The following is a 22,448-nucleotide window of genomic DNA, read 5'->3' as shown; positions in this document are numbered from 1 at the left end:
GGATGGATGGATGGATGGATGGATGGATGGATGGATGGATGGATGGATGGATTCCGTTAACATTTTCCCTTGCATACTTTGTATTTGTATCAAAGGGGAAGGTGAATTTATGACCCGCATAGGAGAGAACCTTTTGCCAGAGTACTGGTACAAGCCTTTGGTGTGGTTCTGGATCCTCCTGGGTCTTGCATACTTTGCTTCCGTCCTGACAATGATCGGTAACTGGCTCCGGGTTCTATCAAAGAAGACCAGGGCTGAGGTACTTCCTTTCTCTGTATTTTTCCTGCTGTCTGCACATCATCCTTTGTTTTAACGAGGGAAGGTACTATGGTAGATGATGGTCAATGGTTTCAAGTGTTTCTTGGGTCTCTTTCCATCTACTGTATGGACTACCATGAGCTACATCAGCTCCAGTGTCTTGAGTTACCATTACCAATAACATTATAAGAGTGTTTTGGCTTTGAAGAGACTGTTCTGCATGTAAAGCATGAAATAACTAAAACATAAGGGATATTTTATTTCAAAAGTAGAGTTTAAAAATGTTGAGACATTCCATACAGATCTTAAAGTTTTTGTTTCTATTTCAGATGGAGGAACTGAGAGCCCATGCCACAGACTGGACCCAGAACATCCAGAACATGTCCGTGGACTTTCGTATTCCAGGAAATTTAGAGGACCCTTTCAAGCGTCGCCGACGAAAGCACCGCCATCGCAGCCATGGTCACAGTCACAGTCACGGTCACAGCCACTCGGCCAACGGGGCCCCAGGAGAAAAACAAGAGCAAAACCAGAGTCAGAACGAATCTGGATCTTACTCTTCTTCCTATTCTTCTTCTGAATCAGAATCCGGATCAGAATCAGAAACAGACTCTCAGGCCACGCAGACCGACCGGGTTCCAGGGACGGAGGCTCCTCCGGACCCTGTCCAGCCGCAGCCTCTGGACTACTTGGCAGAGAACCTTGCCTTCATTGACGAGTCCTCGGATGCCCAGAGTGGCAAAGTGCAACTAGAACCAGTACAAGAATCAAAACAACCCAATTCTCGTCAGGCAAAGAGGAGACGCCACAGGCGGCCAACTAATAGGAGAAGCTCTAAAACCAACTACTCCCACAATAACAAAAGGCAACCCAATGGAAACACAACACCTGTCCCAGATCTTCCAAAAAAGCCCCTGGACTGAGAGTACTAACACCTTATGAGACCCTGCTGACGGAGGAAGTCTCAGTCAAGCAGTTCCTTTCTGTGTAAATGCTGCCTATATACTGTCAGTTAAAACAAAGACACAATGCTGATGCCTTATAAACCTTTGTGTGGTTTGCCATATAACTTTTCTCTTTGCATGTGAGTGCATATGCAGCAAATGAAAAGATTAAGATGCCATAGGCTTGACGACTTTGTGAGGAGCTACTGCTCTCTACTGGCCTAAAACGGTATTGCACTGATCACCACTGTGTCAAAATGAACCACTTTTTTTAAATAATCCGGGTACTGCAACCGGATTTGTGTTGTCAGAAACTTGCTACATCAGTGTGAAACTCAATTTAGAGAAATGTTGCTGTTACCCGAGTCCATTGTCCTTGAATCCTGCCAACAATCAAACAGGTTTACTTTTTGCTACCTAACGAGTTTGTAAAAATAATATGCATAGCCATCCATTTGCATTTTTGATGGTCAGATTCATCAGTGCTACTATTCTGCATAAGTGCATTAAATAACTTTTCAAAAACAAATTGTTGTTGTTGTTGTTGTTAAATACTGTTCTATTTCTTAGATTCCACCAAAAACATGCTGCTTGATAAAAAAAACAAAAAAACAATGGCATTTTTTTCCTAAAGAACAGAGCCTTGCATAAGAATTGATACACCTTTACATTTTTTGTCATCTATCCATTGTTTACACTTGCTGGTGCTTATCTCCAGTGGTGCCTAGACTGGTCTTCTGACTGGACGCTGTGAGAGCATTAATATCGAGGTGCAATTCGTTGTTTGTTGGCCAATAAATTTGATTCTGACTAAAAAGAGCATGTCGACTCAACAAACAATGGCTTTAAAGGAGACTTAAAAAAATAGGAGGAAAAAATGTCTGTTGAATATTTAAAAGGCAACGTAATCCAAAGATTGAGAGAACACAACAGGAAAACCCTCATCTCCGCTAAGGTTCTACCAAATGAGATGTGCTCTAGTCTGAGTTCAAATTAAAAGACAGTCAGGATGATTTTTAAACAAGCCAAATACGTGAAAAAGGTTGTTGACTGACACCAGCATAAAGTTGATTGCAGTTGTCGAGACATGTTGAGTGTAAGGCGCCTATTGTTTTCACGAAGACATGCCTCAACAAAACTGAGTGTTTGTCAGAACTTTAAGAAAAATTCCTTTTTTGACAAACAGAGCGGATCTGTTTATTAAATTTAAAATTTGAGTCTATAATTAATTACTCTCAAATGTGATACATGCAATTTGATGTACTCAAACCAACCAAAATCAATAACCGAGTTATATTATAAAATCCTGCTTAACTTCCAGGGAGACCTGAAATGACTGTTTACAGAAGCTTTCCTAAAGTCAGGCTCGCTAGCAAATTAAGTTTCTTAACCTTGAGACAGTCGTTGCCACTGAACAACACATTTTATCTTTGGTTAAGGAAAATGTTCAGAATTCACCTTAGCAAGTTTGACTTTAGCATTAGCACTATTGCAAACAAACTGAAGTTCATGGCTGAGTTATTTAGCAATAGGTAGATATTCCGTGTCTAAAAGTGCAAAGTTGTTACAGACATACCCTTAAAACATAACAGCTGTAATTTCAGCAACCATATATTACAGGACTTCCACTTTATAAAAATATATGGTACCTTGTCCTTGTCTATCATAAATACCCATAAAATGATGTTGGAATTTGTCCAGCTTCCAATCCAGTCCAGCCTTTTAAAAGCACTTTAAAACATAATACAAGACCAAATGCCATACATAATAAAATGAACTAAAATATACCAAAAGTATAAAATTAAAAAGGGAGGTGATCCAGTGGAAAAACAGATAATATGTCATGTTTTTACAAATTAAAACATATTTTTTGTCAATTTTAATAGGGTTGGTCAGACTGTATCATGATCTCTATGGTTTCTGAAATGGGTTGGAATATTTTAAACACTGCAAAACATTTTGATTTTTAAGACCGGGTCAGGAATATGGTGCCAAATTTCAAAAGAGGACATTCTATCTGGTGGAGGTACAGTGTGATACGCCTGCAGTCGTCGGCTCGGCCGTTTTAACCTGCATTGATGCTTTTCAGGTGATCCCCGTAAGTGATACTCTGCTGGAAACTCTAGCTTTAGTCGGTCTGAAACCGGCACCGGGGGGGAATGCTGCTGCGGCTGCAGATCTCTTATCTATTAGTTATTTTCTATTAGGAAAACAGCTAGATGCTTATAAAAACCGTCTTACACAATTGCTTGTTAAAGACAAAATCTGCTGACTTTAATGTTAAAGCAACCAGCAGGTGGCAGGCAAGATGCAGCAACACATTTAACACCTTTGTGGCGCTGGAGTGAAATTCTAATCTACGTCCTGATTGTGCATTTGCATCAATCTTAATTATACGGCATGAGGCTATTTTTAATTATCCTATCTTTCCATCCAGTCTCAGGTTTCCCAAATAAAAACATAAAGGCGAAGAACCAAATAATAACGTGTCCCTTGGAAATCTGAGACCGCTCTGAAGGACGTTGCTAAAAGAAAAGGAAACGTTTGGGGACTGCAACCAAGGAATTCAGGAAGCAGAGATGATGTACAAAGGCAGTGGGTGACCTTTTACTGGAGGACACACTCTCAGCTGCTATAACGTCATCCACCGCAGCCTCCATCTGCTGCCACTAGAGGACGAATGGTGGGCAGCGTCTGAAGTGCCAAGGCACACTCCTGACCTGAATTCAATGGGAAAATCCGTACCCAATTTAGATCCAAATATGGTGTCTCTACAGTGCTGCGCACAATACAAGATGGAAACCGCAGCCGTTTTGACAGAATAAGATAAATCCGGGGTTCCCATTGTCAGGACTTCTTCTTTTTTTTTTTAAATTTTATTTAGTAATGGTACAATACTAATCTAGATATAGAATCAACGAGACATCTATGTCACAAAGAAGTTAGCTATTTTGCCAACGCAGCACTCCCGTGACTTGAGTACTCTGATATTGGTTCAGAAAAACAATGGTGAACCTTGACCTTATGGGTAATTATTACAAATTAACCTATACAATCTGAATACAGTAAGTTAAATTTACTTTAAAAAAGCATGTTTATCTTGTACTACCTTCTTGGTGAGGAAGCTCTGGCTTCTCATTTCTGGCCATCAGTCACGACCAGCTTTCTTTAGCTGGTGTACTGATCAAACACACTGTTAAAACCTAACCAGTGAGACTTGTTTAAAAATGTGTGTTTATTTATTTTTTTGGTAGATTTGAACCAATACGTCTGCGAAGACATCATGTGTTAAACCAACCGATTTCTAAAAACCAACTTAATTACCGAGATCATTTGGCTCATCAAAGGCAAACATTAATAATGGCTTTTGGATGAAGGCATACAATTTTACTAAAGTACTGCTAAACTTTTCAAATATAAGGTGAACTGTCAACATTTTCCTTGGCAAATATAGCTAAAATTTGCTTCTCAGTCACAACGGTAATCTTAGGTTTGAGTTTTAGCTGGATGTAAACTTAAATTCTCTCCCTAACACAGAAACTTGCTCGATAACAAGTTTTGTGACGGGTTCTTAACGTTATTGACTTGATAATACCCTGAATACCTGGGTACAAAACAACCAAAATGTTTTCAGGCGACAACAGGGACATTTTGTACCAACCGTATGTCAATTGTTTAAAAAACCAGCTTCGATGACTGCAGACTTAGTTAGGTTTAGTTTTCTGTAAACAATTGTGGTTTTATGACTCTACTAAGTAATAACAGCCTCCAACTGGAATGTGCTTAGTTACTTTAGTTTCAACAGGAAGTCATAATCCATCATGTGTCATAGGGGAGCTTCAATCAGTGGGAAGAAGGCAAAAGAAATATCAAGAAAAAATTGGTAATTTTATTAAAATACTTGTAAGTTTTTTCAGATATGAAATGGTGCCGGCTGCCTTGAAATGCTTTGTACTGTACATCTGGACATTTCCTACTTGTCTAGTGAACACGTGGATCCTTTCTGCCTGCGTAAATCTTCACATGTAGCACAGTACTTTACGACAGAAATACATAACTTTAAATTTGAAAGCTAATTTAAATGAACGTTATCATCATTTATTATTCTTCATTTTTTGCCATAATCATTCATACCATGTGATATGGGAAGCATATGCATGACACACATTTCTGATTGTCCTTTGGGCTAAACGTCTAATGAAACAAGACACATTATGACCTCAGATCTGATGGTAGATTTGAATTTTTGGAGTCGTATAACCAAGTTTCCAAGTTCATCGATGGTTGAAGTGAAAACACAGCAGATTACATCTAAAAAGAGCAAGATATGAAAATATCAAAGCTATAAACATATGATGAACCACATCGAATGGCAACATGAAGGTACACACGGATATGAATGGAAGGGCAAATTGACTTCACCATTTTTGAGCATTACACATTTAGACTGTGCATTATCAAAATTTATGTCTATTAGCTTATATTTAATACCCTCCACATTTTTTTATAGTGTAATGATTTGAATAAATAGGTTGTTTGGTGTAAAGGTGAACATTGTTTTGTGTAATCTATGACTCACTGATACTGCGCCTTACTTGCTTGTGCACTACAGGCACAATGGCTCCTTGGTATTTATAAACCATATGAGCCTACACCTGTCTGAGGTCATGACCCGCACTAAGGAGCACCCTCGGGACCCCAGCTGGCATCCATCAAGCGTTCCTTACGCCCAGACCATAAAGTCGTTCTCCACCATCGGATACACGCCGCACTGACTTGTTAGAACATTTCACGAAGCAGTAAATTCTAAAAACAAAACCTGCTTAAAACACGCGTGTTTTCCCCCCGCCACTGGATGCGGCGTGAATTCTTCAGCGTGACGGCTTTCTCGTCCGGGATAATGCCGACTCTGCAGCAGAAGGCTGTGATGCAGCCCCGCAGAGTTGCAGCGTCTGCAGTGCCGAGTGAGTGACCTTGTTCAAGGTCGCGCTGACAGCACCGGGAGTTTTCCCTCTAGTGAGTCGCGAGCCCGGCCCGCCACGCGCATGTGACCACATGGAAGATCCAACAGCTCCGACGCCGCGCGCGCGAGAGAGAGTCGGGGCAAAGCGAGCGTGACCGCGTCGGTTCCGACCACACAGGCGAACAGGGACCGGGCTATATTTAGAAGCAGATAATGGTGGAGTGTCAAGAGTGGAGGGGTATACACGTACCAAACTCCCAGTTTGAAAAATATTATATTTATTTCCTGCCGTAATTTAAGAACGTGAGTCACCGTTGAAGGTTAAACACCCTCTTTTGGGAACTTTACTCTTCTTCAGTCAGCCTGGAGTCCAGCTGTACTGATATGCGGATGTCCACAAAGTTTGAACAGAAAAAACAAAATCACAGTGCAAAAGAGCAGCCCTATTGTGTTTCCCAGTATTCCCCAGCTTAACCCAATTTCAGTGAACTTGTGAACCTTTCTTGCCCGAACTCTATCCAATCGGTGCTACGGTGGACTGAGCCCGGTCACTGCCATAAGACCAGCAGCATGACAATATTTTCCATAGTGGTGTCCCGCAAGAGGTGCAGCTCAGTCTCTCTGCAAAACTATTATTTTAACTCAAAACAACCCGAGAAAACATCTGCAAGCAATTATATAAACAAAACATAAATGCACGTAATCTGCCAAAAGATAAAAATATATGTAAATCCGTAATCCTAACTGCAGAGAGAGTTTTATGAGGTGACACCACAGTACTGGTAAGTGGGCAGTACAGACTCCGAATTAGTTACCGGGGCAACGTCACGGTGAAAGCTGAACTGATTGAATTTATTTTATTTTGGGGTTGCAGACCCTTATTTTAACGCCGATGATGACGGTGGTGGGGGTGTTGACGGACGTAACGGAGAAACAGCGGACGCAAACCGAGGCAGAGGGAGGAGAGAGGAGCACGAGACAGAGGCTGCGTCATCAGCTCGTCAAGCTGGCGCGAGGAGAAGCGGAAGTTCGGCAGCTGAGCTCGAGAAATAAAACAACATTTTCTGCTTTATTTAGTCAGATACAGACAGTTTTAAGTTTTTGGAAACATTCTGATATACTGACGTAGAGCTAAACATTTGGTAACGTTACTCGTAGCCTACAGGCGTCAACTGCTCTGAGAGACGTTGCTAGGAAAACACAATTGTTTTATTGTTACTAATTCTTACCGGAAGTTCTTTGTTTCCCCCTCCATGTCTTGACGTGAATATTAAAACACAGCCTAGTTGTAGAAGCCTAAACGGGAATTGATAACGCCAGTGTCCAGGAGCGAACAGCCGGGTAGAGCTATTTGGTCGCCGGGTGGAGTTGTTGTTGGTTATCGCCATATTACGCGGAGAAACGGCTTAAAGGCGACGTGATGTGAAAAAAGAAGTCCGGGCGCCATCAGAGCAGTCCAGCCGACTTTCCAGCGTTAAAGACTTGACTTGAGACTGAACAGGATCAACGCGATGCTTCTCCTTCTACCAGTAAATATACCATGTACACTTCCAGCGCTGTGGGTTTGAGGCATTATTGATGTGTTTTTTTTTTTTGGGCATGCCTCAGTGATTGCCTGACGTGCATGCACGACTCGCCTGGCAGAGCTCTAAGTTCGCCTGACCGTGTTATTGGGCTAAGGGGCACAACTCGTTGAATAAGTAGTTGTACAAATTGTGTAATAATTTGCGGCACGCGCTTCCTGTCTGTCTTACAATCCTCTCATGTGATCACCTCTATGCTAATTCACGCGTTTGTCCCGTCAGTCTGTCTAATGGTTAATCCCCCCCATTAGCTCCCATCAAACACTTCACGAATGTGAGAAATGATCGTATGAATGAGCACACACACATACAGCAAGCGAAGAATGCAGAGATTTGGCTTGGGTTTGTGCAGTGGTTATTTCTGTCCTTCTGTTTCCACTGCAGCTCTTCACTAATGACACAAATCGTGAATATTCATAACACCCAGCAGTTTCCAGAACTGTATATACTTACCCTGTGTGTGTGTGTATATATATATATATCGAGTTATTCATCTCGATTGCAATGCATGGAACTATGTAAGTCACCGTGCCTTCTGGACCAAGATTGGGATCAGTGATCTGAAGGCATAATCCACTTTGGCAATTAACCTTTCACCGGTCCAAGATCAGTAGGCAAGGTCACCACTGGGGTGCCGCTCCGGCTCCACAGAGCGCCGGGTTTGAAAGCCTCAAACGGAGTTTAATGTGCAGTCTGTATGATGCACTGACAGGAAAACCCCCCGCTGTCTATAACTTAAGAAAAACGCTATTTATCACTTTGCAAGTGTCTTATATCAACGAAAGCACTATTTGGTTTAGTTCAGGGTGAAAAACTAAATATATTTTCCCTACTTGTTTTATGAAAGTGATCATTTTCTTTTTAAAATGAACAAGAATGGATTTTCTCTTCTTTTTTTTCCCCCCTCAGGCTAAAATTCGCCCTATCTAAACTAAATTTCGGTAAAGATTTACCAAGAGTTGCAACCAAACTTCTGCCTACATGACTTCAGATGAATGAGGGACAAGGTGTTGGCTTTACTCTGTCTGTCCTTCAAGCATTCCTGTGACTGTGACCTTTGGAGTGTGTCATGCAGCATTCAAGGGGGAGGGTAGAGAGAAGATTCTGCATAGACACACTGGGTGTATTTATATTTGAAAAGAAAGTTGTTTTGTTGCTAGTATACGCAAGTTTTCGGATTGAGAGACCAAGACTATTAATAGAAGGTTTGGACTAAGATAAGAAAATTATTGCGGAACGACAGTTTTGAATAATCATACCATGTTTTTTTTTTTTATAATGTTATTCTAGCAAACATGCACTAACATGGTACAGCTGATTTATTTGATGCCAAAAAGCAACAGTGATTTCACTGAAAATATTTCCAAATAGTCAAATTTCTCTTTCTGGTAAGTTTTGGTGGGCTTTTTTCAGCCAGCTGACCAGCAGTGTGCACAACAAGTTTGGGAGGGGTGACACTATACAGCTGTAAACGGTCGATTTAAACCTCAAAAACTCTGACAAATCCAACTTAAGTAGTTTTAAAACTAGGGTAACATTTTAAAATCTTGGTATATTTTGTGACTAGAAACTTTCAGTGATCAATATTAACTTGGTGTATATCACATAAGTGTAATTGGTAAGCCTTTTGTAAGTTGTGAAAAAAGAGTTAATTTAATGTTGTTTTTTTTTTTTTTAAAAAGTAGCTATCTTCTTGCTTTGTGTGAAACTCAAAGCTATTTGCTTACTTTGCAGATGTCCTGATAACTACAGGCCTGCAGCAAGAACAAGCCAGCGATCTGCCAACCAGGAGTGAGCAATATATAGGTTTCAAGCTCCAGTTCACGAAACAGGTAAGCTGCCCCCACATTACCTCTTATGTTAATTAAATATTTGTCCACAAAACTATGCTTCAGTAAAGATTATAGATGTCCGCGTGAGTCACCGCTCCTCGATCCTGCAATGGACCTTCGGCTGACATTGTGGGGTCTTTTTCAAAAAGTAGTCACTCAGGCTGAAGACAGAAGAGAAATGAGCAAAGTATAAAGAGTAGAAGAAGTTGGGTTTGAATTTCAAATAAATAAAAAAAACACTTTAAGCAGCATGCAGGTTGAATAATTTGTGGAATATTGCATCACTTCCACCCTCTTTAAAGCCACGTCGTAGAAATATCTTTTACTCTTTTGCTTCAAAGTTTATGATATAAACTGTATAGAACGGTCTTTGATTACCCTGCTGATTAAAAAACAAGTCAAGTGATGATCAAGATCTTGTGAGAGAGAGAGGACGGTTCTTCGTCTAAGATTAGTCTAAGTAGCAAATCGAAAAGGACAAACAACACAATGAAATATCTGTTTGAAAAAGTTGTTTGCAAGTAATAGAATCGTGGTCATTTCACCCTGGTACAAAATGAAGGAATCTTTTTCTTTCTTTTTTTTTTTTTACCTGCTTCAACAGCCTCAGATTTAAAATATTTTCAGATCATGTAATATTAGTCTACTGTACAGAAAAGTGGTTATGGTACTTTAATAATTAATATCTGTCAGCAGGAGGCCATTCAGAATCATTTTGTTTAGCTCAATAATCACAATCTCTTATAATTTTGTAACTAAGGGATCAAAATTTGGTGGAACTAGGATTTAATATAAATCTTCAGAAAACAATCTTCAGCTAAGTTAAATTATGCAGTGGGTTTTACGCTATTTATTTTTATAATTCATGAAAAAGAGAAATAAACTAGTATGCAACGGGAATACTGGACATTTAGTCTTTTCTGTATTTGATAAATTAGTCCTTTTGGTCATTTTGTGCCTGACTTTTTTTGGATATGAAGGCAAGCTCTTCCTTTATACAGTTATAACAAACAATGGATCAAGTCATCTCAGCTTTTGGGATGTTTAATGATTTTTTTTAAAAGAAGTTGATAAGGTGGTATTACTCCAGCTAATAACTCCATCCTTGTTATTTCGGTTCGACCAGGGATCATAATCCGTCATGTGAAATCAAAACTACAGTCAGCTGAAATAGGGAACACAGTAAAATGCTAAAAAGTAGAGAAAAAAATCTGAATATTTGTGAATGAATATTAATTTTTGTCAGTAGAGGTGGGCAAAATGGACTTTATCACAATACTTTGTTGTGGTGCTATTGTGATGATAATAATAATAATAATAAATGATGATAAGAACTATTTATAACTTTTTTAGGTAACTTTACAACTGTAGCTGCATGACACAGCATTAATTACCCCACCAACACAAATATTGCTGTTGAGAAACATTCTCATTTGTAATATTTACTTGGGACACCAGTCGGATAAAGAAATGTAATTTTTCACAGTAACTTCATTTAATCGTATAGGAAGATTTTAATACATGGGATTGAAGAAAGACTAAATGATATTTAACTGAAGATAAAGGCAGAGCCCTGCTTATTTCATCCCTTGAATTAATAAACTGGAACTAGAATATTTCTGCAATATCATAACTTTTGTTTCAGTCCCAACGTCAGTCTTAACTAGAGTTAACTCCAAGTCTCTGGGGTTTTTTTTATGAGTCTAGCTGCTTTAAAAAGACATCAACTTCCAACCGGTTTCTTGTCAGCTCCCAGTGCTGCTCCTGGATCTAATGTGTTTAGCCCCAGCAGATCCATCCTGATCACAGCAGCTGTTACAGAAAGCCGATGTGGCCCGGCCCATGTGAACACGCAGCCGACACAAGCTAGCAGAGGCTTGGCAGTCTGCTCTCAGATTCTCCTGTCCAACCTGTGCCATGAGACCACACCGTGGACAGAGCTAACCTTTTAGCACTGTAGTTGTCGCGGCTGTACGGTAAGACGCCGACTTGTCCCGGGCAGAGTGACAAAAATAAAGCGCAGTGGGAGAGAAGCAAGCCGGCCAGTCAGGATTAACACCAGCTAGCCAGCTTAGTTAGCTAAGGTTAGCTAACCTACAGCTGTCATCCTAATGTTGACGCTAGCTAATGCTAGCGCTACACTTAAAGTGCTGGCAGGGGTTTACATCGCCGCAACACACGTTTTCTATGTTGGGTGAAGTTAATAAGACATCATTTATATCCGTGTTTAACTTGACACGAGTTTAATTGTGTTTTAGTTAATGTAGCTATAATGGCCTGCATGCATTTAATTTTCTTCAATGTTTTCTGCCAAAGCATATGTCGAGGTGGCCAGCAGTGCACATGGTTGATGAATTGATTTACTTAATCTCAGTGCTGATCATCTAGATTTTTTTTGCACAAGATATGCTGGCGTTAAGTAAGGGATTCACTATGCTGCATAACTCAGTCCAACTAAGCTAAACTTTAAACAGGCTGGGTTTGCTGTGACCCCCTTACTGCTTGCCAAACAGTCCTCTCATAACCTGAGAGGGCAAACTCCAAGAAACGTGTGCCAGCACCTGTGTGTTTGTAATATCCACTTTATCAAAGCATGCTTGCTTTGAGATGAATGTTTTAGCACCAACTGGAATCCTCTGTTATATTATTCAGTCCTTGTATTCATGAAAGTTTGCCTAGACATTGACTCAGTTTTCCTAATATCTTTGTGTCACTGGAAGCTCCTCTAATTTTTCCTTCCTTGAAGCAAGTTTTCAAGTTTACACGTCTGATATTGAACAGCTCTGATCACCTTCACGACAACAGATTATGCCTGGGGAATAAATGAAAAAAGTATTCAGCAGATTAGGAACAGCAGCGTGTTATCAGGACCGTGTTTGTGCAAAGGAGTGCAGAACACCGGGGTCACGCTAAATAAATGCATGGAGAGATGTGAGTCATATCAGGCTCTAAATGTTGTCAGTAGATGCTGGTGCATGATGGACGTCTTTTGCAAGCAGTTGGGGGCAGTTTAAACATGATAACAGAGTAAAGGGCTTAATGCAATGCGATTACAAACTAGACTTATCTATGAACCCATTATTATTTTAGTTTAGTTTAGATTTTATCATTGTGGTTTTCTACCCAAACTGTTGTTTTGTTTTTCTTTTCTTCATGTTCTGAAGCATGGAGTTCAGCTAAATGAATTTGGAGATTTGCAACTCTTCATAATTTCGTCGGCTGAAATGTGCTTATCTGGAAATAACTGATGGTTGGGGGGGAGAGAGAGAGAGAGAGAGAGAGATTGCTGAAGTTGACCGCCACTGTAAACACACAGGCCAGGCTCAGAAGTCGCATTCAAGTCTTGACTGGATTGAAGTTATTTAGGCTGCATAGATGCCATCGCGCTCAACCCATGCGTTGGAAACAAGAGCCCCGCCAGTCATCATCGGTGATGATCTGAAACCTCGAGGCAGAAAGGTACAGATTTTAATCCGATGAATTAGTGCGTGTGTGTTTAACCTGGCTTGTGTTTTTGTTTTCATATATATTTAAAATGTCTATTTCAAAGAGATTGGACTTCTTTTAGGCTTATTTGGAAAAGACTTCAGGACTAAGTTACTGGAAGCTGAATTACATTTTAAAAGCACAAGTTCTTCACGTTGTGCTTTTATTTGGCAAAAATATCTGGATTTTATGCGCCATCTTAGATCCTCCATAGCACAGATTTGGTCACCATTTTGAATTAATTGGTTAAAAATTAAACAAGGCTGTGTAAAGCTTTTGACTTTTTGGATACTTAGAGGTGTGCTTCGTTGTCTTTCCTCTTAATTTCCTGTTTTAAATTTGGGGTGTGCACACAGCCTTGGTCCCACTCGCAGGTTACTGCAGTACCCTTACCGCATTACTCCAACATAAGTCATATCTCTGGATCTGAAGGAGGAGTGGCCAGTGTTTATGAGCACAGTGACCTTCATTCTGTCACCTTGGCCGTTTTAACGACTAGAGACACACGGCCGACACACTTCACGCCGCGGGGATCATCCGAGGACTCTAGAGTTTCATCTCAAAAGTGTTAAACGCTCCATTTTGATCGGCAGGTGAAAATAATAAGCAAGAAGGTGTCATGTTAGATTTAGGCAGGTTGAGCACCACAGTTTGTGTCGAGAGTTTTTTTTTCTTTTTTCCCTGCTGTCCTGTTCTTTACCATGACGGTGTTTACAGTCAACTCACACCGCTTCTGTGATACGAGTTCAAACCTTAAACCCGGCTGATGTAAACGCTCGACTACATGGAGTTGAGGTTGGCTGTAATCGACGGAGCTCTGTAGCTGAGATTAAGTTTTCAACCAGTTTATTTAGCTTTCTCAGCAAGGAGAACATGTATTTTTTTGTGTGTGGGTGTTTGCTGTGGTTTATTTGATTTTGGATATGGCATTGCTTTTACGTTAGAAGTAAAAATAAACAACAACAAAAAACCCCACTGTATTTAACAGTTGTATTAATAATTGAGTTTTTCAGTGTCAACATTCTCATGTTATAAGATGACGCTCTAGAAGAACATTTCAAAATGTTAAATGGCTTTGATTATAATTCTTAAGATAAAAAAAAAACACATTAGGCACAGCCCAGCTTGAGAATCTTGGAGGAAAAATCTGCATTTTTATTCCCACTAATTCACTCCTTGGATTTCCAGGGTTCAGAGCCAAGATCTGTCATCTTTTTTGATAAGAACGCACAGATATTTTCTGTCATTTGTTCCTTTATGTTTATGGAACAGGAGGGAAAGTGTTTTTTTTAATCAGAAATTGAATTTGGTGTTAAAAATTCAAAGATTTTAATTTTTCTTAATCCAGATTTCCCAACCCTACTGGTTTCACAGTATGTACACAAAAATAAAAAGTGAATGACATGAGCCTTTATTTAACAAAATAATATATTTTAATTCATTTATTTACTACACATCACAGTACAAGAACATAGCAGCGGTACATTAGTGAAAAAGAAAAAAATGCACTACAGGTTATTGAGTGAATATGTATGACCTTGTATTAAACTAACAAAATAATGTAATTCATGTAAGGTTACCTAAACATTTATTATCTTTGTTTTTGTTTCTTTCGGCTACTAAATATCTTCCAGTTCTAGTGTGAAGTGTTCTTTACAAAAGTAAAGCTTCTCAGTCTTTGAGAGGACGAAGTTTCTCTATGTATTATTGGAAAACGGTCTCAAAACAACAATGTTATTGTTTATCGCAATCATTTCTGGGACAGTTTATCGTGACGGGCCTAGAACTTGGTTTCTCTGGCAACGAGGAGTTTAAACCACAGCAAGCGATGGTTGTTTGTTTAAATTGCGTCCACACCTGGAGCTCATCTGTTAGGTATTTAAATAGCTGAAAACTGTTTCTGGTAAAAGTGAAACCTCCTACTTCAGTCCAGTCAGCTTTAACGCTCTTTAATGTGGTTTAATGTGCGGTCCGTTCTCTGCGCCTGTATTTACTTTGACCTTTCTCTGTTTTTGCGCCGTCAGGCATCATGTCTTCCCGGGAGCGCCGCTCTGAGGTCTACATAAAGGCGGAGCCGAGCAGCCCGGAGGGAGGCGGCGGAGGCCGGACCAGCCCCGGCGGGGTCTCCTCGGACTCGTCTCAGAGCGGCGGCGGGGGTACCAGAGGAGACGGCGCCAAGCGCTACTCACCGCCGCTCTACACGCCGGCCCTGCGCTGCCATTTTAAAGACGAGCCCGGCGACGGGGCGGAGGAGGGCTCCACCGGAAACGGAGCGGGGCGCTGCAAGTACGCCCTGAGCACGCTGCCCAAGAGGCTGTGTCTGGTGTGCGGGGACGTGGCTTCGGGTTATCATTACGGCGTGGCGTCATGCGAGGCCTGCAAGGCCTTCTTCAAGAGAACTATTCAAGGTGTGTGTACACGTGTGTGTTGTGAATAATTTCATGTTGGCATAACACAGCGACCAAGTAATGTGTCACAGTCGCCTTTAAATGCGTTTATTATGCCTTAATGAGAGAAAGATGATCATGTTTAGTAGCTGATACTGATCTAAATAATCAGTGCTGAAGATGACATCTATTTAACTTTAAACTTCTGTTTTCTCTCGTCAAGGTAACATTGAATACAGCTGCCCTGCTTCAAATGAGTGCGAAATCACCAAAAGGCGAAGGAAAGCCTGCCAGGCGTGCCGCTTTACTAAGTGCCTCAAAGTAGGCATGCTGAAAGAGGGTAAGCGTTTGACGTGGCATGCTGACTCGTTTACGGCTTTTGGGGTTTTCCTCCGTACTTTATTTGCTGATTGATTGGCTTCGCTCTGAGCTATTTTAAGTATTTCTTTCTGTTTTTAGGAGTTCGTCTTGACAGAGTCAGAGGTGGACGGCAGAAGTACAAAAGACGTCCGGAGGTGGAGAACGCAACATATCAGAGCGCCCCTCTATCTCTGACGAAAGAGAGCGAAAAAGGTGAAATTTATCCTCCATCTATTCTTTTATTGTTGTTTTTTTCCTCCTCTTGAGTTAAAATCATATTTATTTGTTCAAATAAGAACAAAACTTTTTCATTTGGACCTGATACTTCTTTTTTTAAACTAATACTAATGAGCTCAGTCTGAGTAAAGCTTTTAACTTGATATTTATGTAAACACTTCATACATGTATAACCACTATGTGTAATGTAAGTGGTATGTTTCATTAATACCATAAAGTAGTGTTTATATGACACATTAAGCTAGCCATAATCCAATAGATTATTACAAGAAACATATTTAAGGGGGTCTACAATTCGCTCAGATAATTAATCTCAGTCTTCACCTTTTTGTCTTGCTTGGCTGCAGTTGCTTCTCAAAAAAATGCAAAATGTTTAAAATCTAAATTGTTTAAAAAACAGAAGCCACACACAGAGGCACATGTTGGTAGAGCATTTGCAGTGGAACTGCAAAAATCTTTTCCTTTTACTTTCCTTTGTGTTTGTGAATTGATTAAAACATTCATTTGGACTAAAAACGGCGCCCCCTACTGCTAACAAAGCCTCATTGTACTTCCTACAGTTCATAGGAGCTTCATTAAAATTTGACGAACCTTTCTGCTTTTGCTGTTAGACAAATCTCGCTGCTGCACAATTAGAGGAACAGATCTGGGTATAAATTGGTTATATTTCTGCAGCTTACGAGGTCTAACAGGTTAATTAACCGTTTGCTTTGTGTTTTCATGCAGGTTCCTCCAACATCATCGTGTCCCACCTCCTAGTGGCAGAGCCCGAAAAGTTATTTGCCATGCCGGACCCTCTGCAGCCTGACACGGCCCAGCGGACCCTCACCACCCTCTGTGACCTCGCCGACCGCGAGCTGGTTGTGATCATCGGCTGGGCCAAACACATTCCTGGTAAGAGGCGGAGAAAAGAAGTGGAGCGAAAGGCATCTGTAGCATAGTAGCAATGTAGGAGATTAAGAAGATCTGCTCCCGCCGTATAGTAACAAGGTATTGTGAGGTGATTGGGTCATGTGGCTTCAGTATCCATTAAAGGAGGTGTTTATGGTGTTATGACTGTGGCTCACCTTTGAGCAGCAACAGCGGCTCCTCTGCCGCAGCGCGAGACCTGAAACAATTCCTTGTCATTTAAAAGGATTACGTGGTTATTTTTATTACCTGCAAGTGTGGATTTACAAATACAGATTTTTCTTTTCCTCCACCAACTGAACTTGTGCTACCTTCAGAAAGCCATTTCAGCACAACTCTGCCAAGAGGGCATTACTTCATCACTCACAGCAGCATCTGCAGTGTGCGTTTTGTATTATTATCTCGGAAACATGGATGAAATGAGATTCTGGAGGCATCAATGAGTACAAATCTTTTGATTTCCTGCTTTTTGTTTTCTTATTGAAAAAGTTACTTCTGAATAAGAATCTTTTTAATCACTCAGAGGTTCATATGGTATATTTGGCCCAGTAGGATGTTCCTATGACAAACTTTACATAAGCACTTACTTTTATTGTTTTTCCTCTTCTTTTCCCTCCAGTTAAGCAACACTAGCATACCAATAATTCATAGTGACCTCCAAAAGTATTCACACCTCATATGGGTTTTTAAGTTACAATTAAACTGTTTTTTTTTTGCTGCAATAGAACGGTTTGAGCTAAACCAATCAGGCAGTCATTTGTTAAGATGTTATTTGTTGGTCATGTCGGATGAGCAGCTCTCTACACCAATAATGTATGTACCTACCAAGTTCTTCTCATACAAACCTTGTCTCTTCCTTTCTCTGTCTCCAGGCTTCCTGTCTCTGTCTCTAGCAGACCAGATGTCCGTGCTGCAGTCGGTGTGGCTGGAGGTGCTGGTCCTGGGCGTAGCGTACCGCTCCATCGGCTGCGAGGACGAGGTGGTCTTCGCAGAGGACTTTGTCCTCGATGAGGAAATGTCGCGGGTCGCCGGACTGACGGAGCTCAACGCGGCCATCAGCCAGCTCGCACGCCGTTTCCGTGCGCTGAATGTGGACCGAGAGGAGTTCGTCATGCTAAAAGCCATCGCTCTCACAAACTCGGGTACTTGCACTTGAATTTTGATGCACTGACCTCATTCAGCCTCGTGATCTGTTGATTAACACCTCTCTGCTTATTTACTTTTAAATCTTCTCACAGATTGACTGAATGGCTAACATGTGCATAATAAACTATAAAAGTGCATTAGGTGTTTCATTAAGGTGAACTAATGTAGAGCAATAAAACAGGTGGCTGTTATCGGCGTTTCAAAAACAGCTGATTCAGCAATGTCCTTTTATGCTACGGCTGAGGGTTAACATAAGATAAACTACTAGAAGTGATTGTCATATCTCATCCACACTGATGCAGTTTCTTCTGCAACAAATTGTTTGCATTGCACCTACAAAACAAGTGTTAGTTGATGATAATCGTTTAGAAAGAAAACCAAATTTCAAACGGTCATGTTCTTCACCATTCGCTGAGTTTTACAGAATGATTATGCAGCTAACAGGAAGAGCTTCCTAGCAGCTGCAGGTGTGCTCTGGCAACACCGGCTGAATGAATTACGCAGCACACATTCAATGCTATTTATACTTTAGAGAGAAGGGGGGGAAACATCCAAGGACAATGTAGCAACGGTAGGGAGAAGTTGTAGGAAAGTCTGCAGTCGGAGCTGCTGCTTAAAAATGCAGATTTAAAGACTCGGCGATGTTTGATTCGACACAAAACGATTCAACTGGAACGAAAAGCTAAACTAATCTTCGTTGTTTCTGTCAGACTCTGTTTACATCGAGGACATGGAGGCCGTGCAGAAGCTCCGGGACCTCCTCCACCAGGCCCTGCTGGAGCTGGAGTGTCAGCGGCGCCCGGACGACCCCCAGCGGGCGGGACGCCTCCTTTTAACATTGCCGCTCCTCCGACAGACTGCCGGCCGCGCGCTCACCACCTTCTACAGCATCAAGACCCGTGGCGGTGTTCCCATGCACAAACTATTTCTGGAGATGCTGGAAGCCATGATGGACTCTCCTTAGAGTGTGGAGCGCAAAAAAGAAAGGAGGAAAAAAAAAAAGAAAAACAACCAACAACAGAGCTGGTCTACAAGACTGGACAAGTGGCTTTTTTTTTTAAAGAAAAAAGAACAAAAAGGAAAGTTTATATTAGAGAACTATTGAGGAATTTATGCTTCTCATTTTAAGGAAACTATAAGAAAATAAACTGTATTCACTTTTTTTTAGAGGGATTTTGCTTTTTACACCACGCGGTACCTGCCAAGCTCCAGTTTAAAAAAACAAACAAAAAAAAAAACAAACTGCAAGTGTGACAGCGTAATATTTGAACTACATCATGGAATGCTTTTTGTTTTTTTTTATGGCATCAAGCTACGAATGCTTCACCACTTCACTTTTAGGTACACGACAGACTGCAATCTGTGTAGCTTTTGAACTTTTTAACATTATGCTACATCTGCACATAAAAGCCATATTGAGACATCTCGTGTAAGGCTTGAGGGTCCATTGAGGTGGGGGTGGGGGGAGCAGGAGCTGTAGGCAAACCCATAGGAGTTACTTGCAATATTTCTTTTTTTTCTTTTTCTTTTTTAAAGGTTTTATTGGCTCTGGTGGTCTTTATTTGAGAGCGATCAGACAGGAAAATGGGTATTGAGAGAGGGGGAAGACACGCAGGAATCGGCCGTGACGTGGACTGAGGCCTCCTGACGTGGGTTGTGCTCTACCCCTGCGCCACCGCAGCACCCCCTACTTGCAATATCTTAAAAGCAATATCATCCATGACTTTCAAAACACAAAAACAAGATGCTTGTTAGTATTTGTATCAGTTGTTCTGCATACTTTGGACCCTAAGTGCTTATTATTATTATTTTTTAATTCTACTCTCTTGTATTCTAGGAATACAGGATGTATGTGTGGAAAACAGGAAAGACTACAACTTTTTTTTTTTTTTTTTTTTTTTTTTTAAAATAAGAGGGATATTTAACATTAAGCCACTGAGAAGTTCCGGATGGATTCTAAACGTTTGGCGGTACGTCGGAGGATCGCGCATATCCATAAAATTCTGTCCTAGCAGCAAAAACCTGGCTTCCAGCAGCACGCGCGTCTGTGGTCGCGTGCTGCGGAAAACAAATTAGATCAGGGAAGAACACAACTTTATTTATTTCATTTTATTTTTGACATTAAAGTTTTGGTGGCAGCGATAGCGGCTGGATCAGCAGTGGATCCGCCTCATTTTGCTTGTTTTTTTTATAACGCCCTCCATCGTGCCCTCTCACCTTCATCCTCCACTACAGCCACACTTTGACCTCTGCAGCTGTGTGTCTAAAAAAAAAAGAAAAAGAAATGAAGGAAAAACACGTCTTTCATACTTGGGCTGCGATGTATAACACTAACCTACGTGACTGCTAATGTGCGCGGTGAGATTTCGCCGCATTTTTTTTTTTTTTTCTGCAGTGACGACGAACATTGCATAAAAGATCTCGAACGGTTTCGGTTTGAGATCCTTCGTCCTCCTCCTCCTCTTCCTCCTCTTCCTGTGGATGCACATGGTGAACTTGAACCCGCGCCCTGGATCGGTGCTCAGGGCTACAAGACGTTCAGCTTATGCAACATCTTTCTTTCAGATGTTGAAACCTTGTCTGGTTAACGTGTCGAAGGTCCTACTCTTTATTAGAATTATTTGTATAGTCACAGTGTAAATGATCATTTAGGTAAGCAAAAAAAGAAATCTGAAGAAGAAAAAAAAGAAAGATAACCAGATCCCTATAACTAGAGACCAAAACGGTCAATACTCCTAGCTATGTACAGTTCCATTTAAACAAACATGCAATTTGTAGTGGAAGCTAATAAAAAAGAAAGCCAGCGGATGTAATACTAATTCTCTCCCCCATTACAATATTTGTGCAGCTTACTGTGTGCTGATGTTTGTAAAAACTTAAAACTTCGTTTTCATATAGTTTCCCTCTTAGGATATAAGGGTACTTGCATTGTGACTCTGTTGTGGGTTTGAAATTAAGCTTTTCATGCGGGCTGTAATCAATGTTTTTTATTTTGTTTTATTTGGGGTGGGTGGGGGTTGTTAGTTTAGGGATCAATTTCAAATGGCACTATAAATGCAGTGGCTTAGTAAGGCTACAGAAGGCTACCTCAGGAGGCAGCATCAGCCACATGGCCAACTAACTGTGGAGAAAACGATCAACTTGCATATTGGATTTAGACGAATTCGCTGAGCCCGAGTTTGTTTCATTTTTGGTTTTTAAGACGCATCCGACTCGGTAATCGTGCTTGAACAGTTGGTGCAGCTGCAAAATTACACTAGCAACATCAGATATCTGGCAGAATGTGACCCAGATTAGCTGTTGTTTTTTTATTTTTTATTTTATCTCTGATTTCTTTGTTACCACGCAGTTCTTTACTGCAAAGATGGAGTTGTTCTGTTTATCTCTGTGTGTTTTCGGTACAGTGGGTTTCAGGGGGCAGAGGGGCTTCAGATTGATCGCTTGTGGTGTCGCTGTTCAAATTATACTGTCATTTATAGGTTCTATTACTAATGTGCACATTAATATAAATGAGCAATACAACAAATTACCAAACCTCACATTTCCTTGTATAGCCATCGTGTACATTTAACATTGCCAGTTATAATTATTAAATGAATAAAAAAGAAAAACAAGTAAATGTTATCTTATTTAGAAAATTCAAATCAATGTTTGTATTTTGAAAGAGTATTTAAATGATTAAATTCTATTTTTTACTCAATTTACTGTCGTTTGTTGACACTGCTTTAATTTTGTGTGTGATACCGGCTGTAAATTTCTGTGTGTAGGCATTTTTTTTTTGTTTTTTTGTTAGGTAAACAGTTTGATGTCCTTGTCTAAACATGTTCACATTAAACTCACTGTGAAAAAAAAAGAAGAAAAAAAAAAAGAAAAAGATCTTCCACTGTCTGGCGCAGCAGGGAGTGGATTATTGTAGGTGCTTTGTGTTGTGTAATAAATGGACACACCACCACCACACACCATTGGACTCATATCTCTGTGGATGTGTTATCTATGTGTGTCGTGTTTTTTACCATTCCCACGCAGACGTCGACAGCGGACGCCCTGACTGCTCACGCAGCTAGCGAGCAGCTAATCCTTTTAAAGTAAATCAGCCCATTCATTTAAATCAATTTGGCTTTGGTTGGCATCCATCTGTTTTTCCTCCCACCTATAAGCAGACCTGTCTAGGTCCTGTGATAGTGGTGGAACCCTGTTCCTCAGGTACTAAATGTTTCCTTTTTGTTAGCTTAGCATAATTAATCTGTGTGCTGTGGCTTGTATTTTGAGAAGAGCTGAAAAAGGAGTCCTACAGTGACTTATGCAGTCGGACCCTTTGAACTTTTTCACGTTTTGACGTAGTT

The 22,448-nt window shown here is 40.6% G+C and overlaps 2 protein-coding genes across 6 annotated transcripts in view; both read left to right on the top strand.

Moving 5' to 3' along the window:
• kcnk4b (potassium channel, subfamily K, member 4b) overlaps positions 1 to 1,727 on the top strand; it is an 8,197-nt gene extending 6,470 nt beyond the window's left edge. For both annotated transcript variants that reach the window (XM_007545875.2, XM_016668293.1), the window contains 2 exons: positions 96 to 259; positions 588 to 1,727. In XM_007545875.2, coding sequence (XP_007545937.1) covers positions 96 to 259; positions 588 to 1,181 — 758 coding nt within the window. In that variant the 3' untranslated portion in view covers positions 1,182 to 1,727. The remainder of the gene's footprint in view (positions 1 to 95; positions 260 to 587) is intronic.
• Positions 1,728 to 7,196: 5,469 nt separating this feature from the next.
• On the top strand, positions 7,197 to 22,059 carry esrra (estrogen-related receptor alpha). 4 transcript variants are annotated; one of them, XR_001661371.1, is made up of 9 exons: positions 7,197 to 7,694; positions 9,483 to 9,580; positions 15,091 to 15,474; positions 15,677 to 15,793; positions 15,913 to 16,026; positions 16,777 to 16,944; positions 17,832 to 18,101; positions 18,816 to 19,446; positions 19,943 to 22,059. XR_001661371.1 is itself a non-coding variant. In XM_007545872.2 (8 exons), exons 3-8 carry the CDS (start codon positions 15,096 to 15,098, stop codon positions 19,067 to 19,069), a joined length of 1,302 nt encoding a protein of 433 aa, XP_007545934.1. In that variant the 5' UTR covers positions 7,197 to 7,694; positions 9,483 to 9,580; positions 15,091 to 15,095; the 3' UTR covers positions 19,070 to 22,057. The 4 variants fall into 4 exon arrangements, 3 of the variants coding, with proteins under 3 accessions (XP_007545934.1, XP_007545935.1, XP_016523777.1); XM_007545872.2 differs by having other exon boundaries at positions 18,816 to 22,057; XM_007545873.2 differs by lacking the exons at positions 7,197 to 7,694; positions 9,483 to 9,580 and adding an exon at positions 11,465 to 11,556 and having other exon boundaries at positions 18,816 to 20,792.
• The last annotated feature ends 389 nt before the right edge of the window (positions 22,060 to 22,448 follow it).

This window comes from Poecilia formosa, unplaced genomic scaffold, assembly GCF_000485575.1.
Source record: "Poecilia formosa unplaced genomic scaffold, Poecilia_formosa-5.1.2 Scaffold14, whole genome shotgun sequence".
Classification (NCBI taxonomy): domain Eukaryota; kingdom Metazoa; phylum Chordata; class Actinopteri; order Cyprinodontiformes; family Poeciliidae; genus Poecilia; species Poecilia formosa.
Note: the sequence above shows the minus strand (reverse complement) of the source record. Positions and strands in the feature narration are given on the sequence as shown.

What these genes read in the sequence shown, in the direction of transcription:
- esrra (XM_007545872.2), top strand. Translation starts at nt 15,096, where the DNA reads ATGTCTTCCCGGGAGCGCCGCTCTGAGGTCTACATAAAGGCGGAGCCG. An exon ending in GACGAAAGAGAGCGAAAAAG is followed by an intron (nt 16,027 to 16,776) that starts GTGAAATTTATC and finishes GTTTTCATGCAG; the next exon opens with GTTCCTCCAACATCATCGTG. An exon ending in CTGGGCCAAACACATTCCTG is followed by an intron (nt 16,945 to 17,831) that starts GTAAGAGGCGGA and finishes CTCTGTCTCCAG; the next exon opens with GCTTCCTGTCTCTGTCTCTA.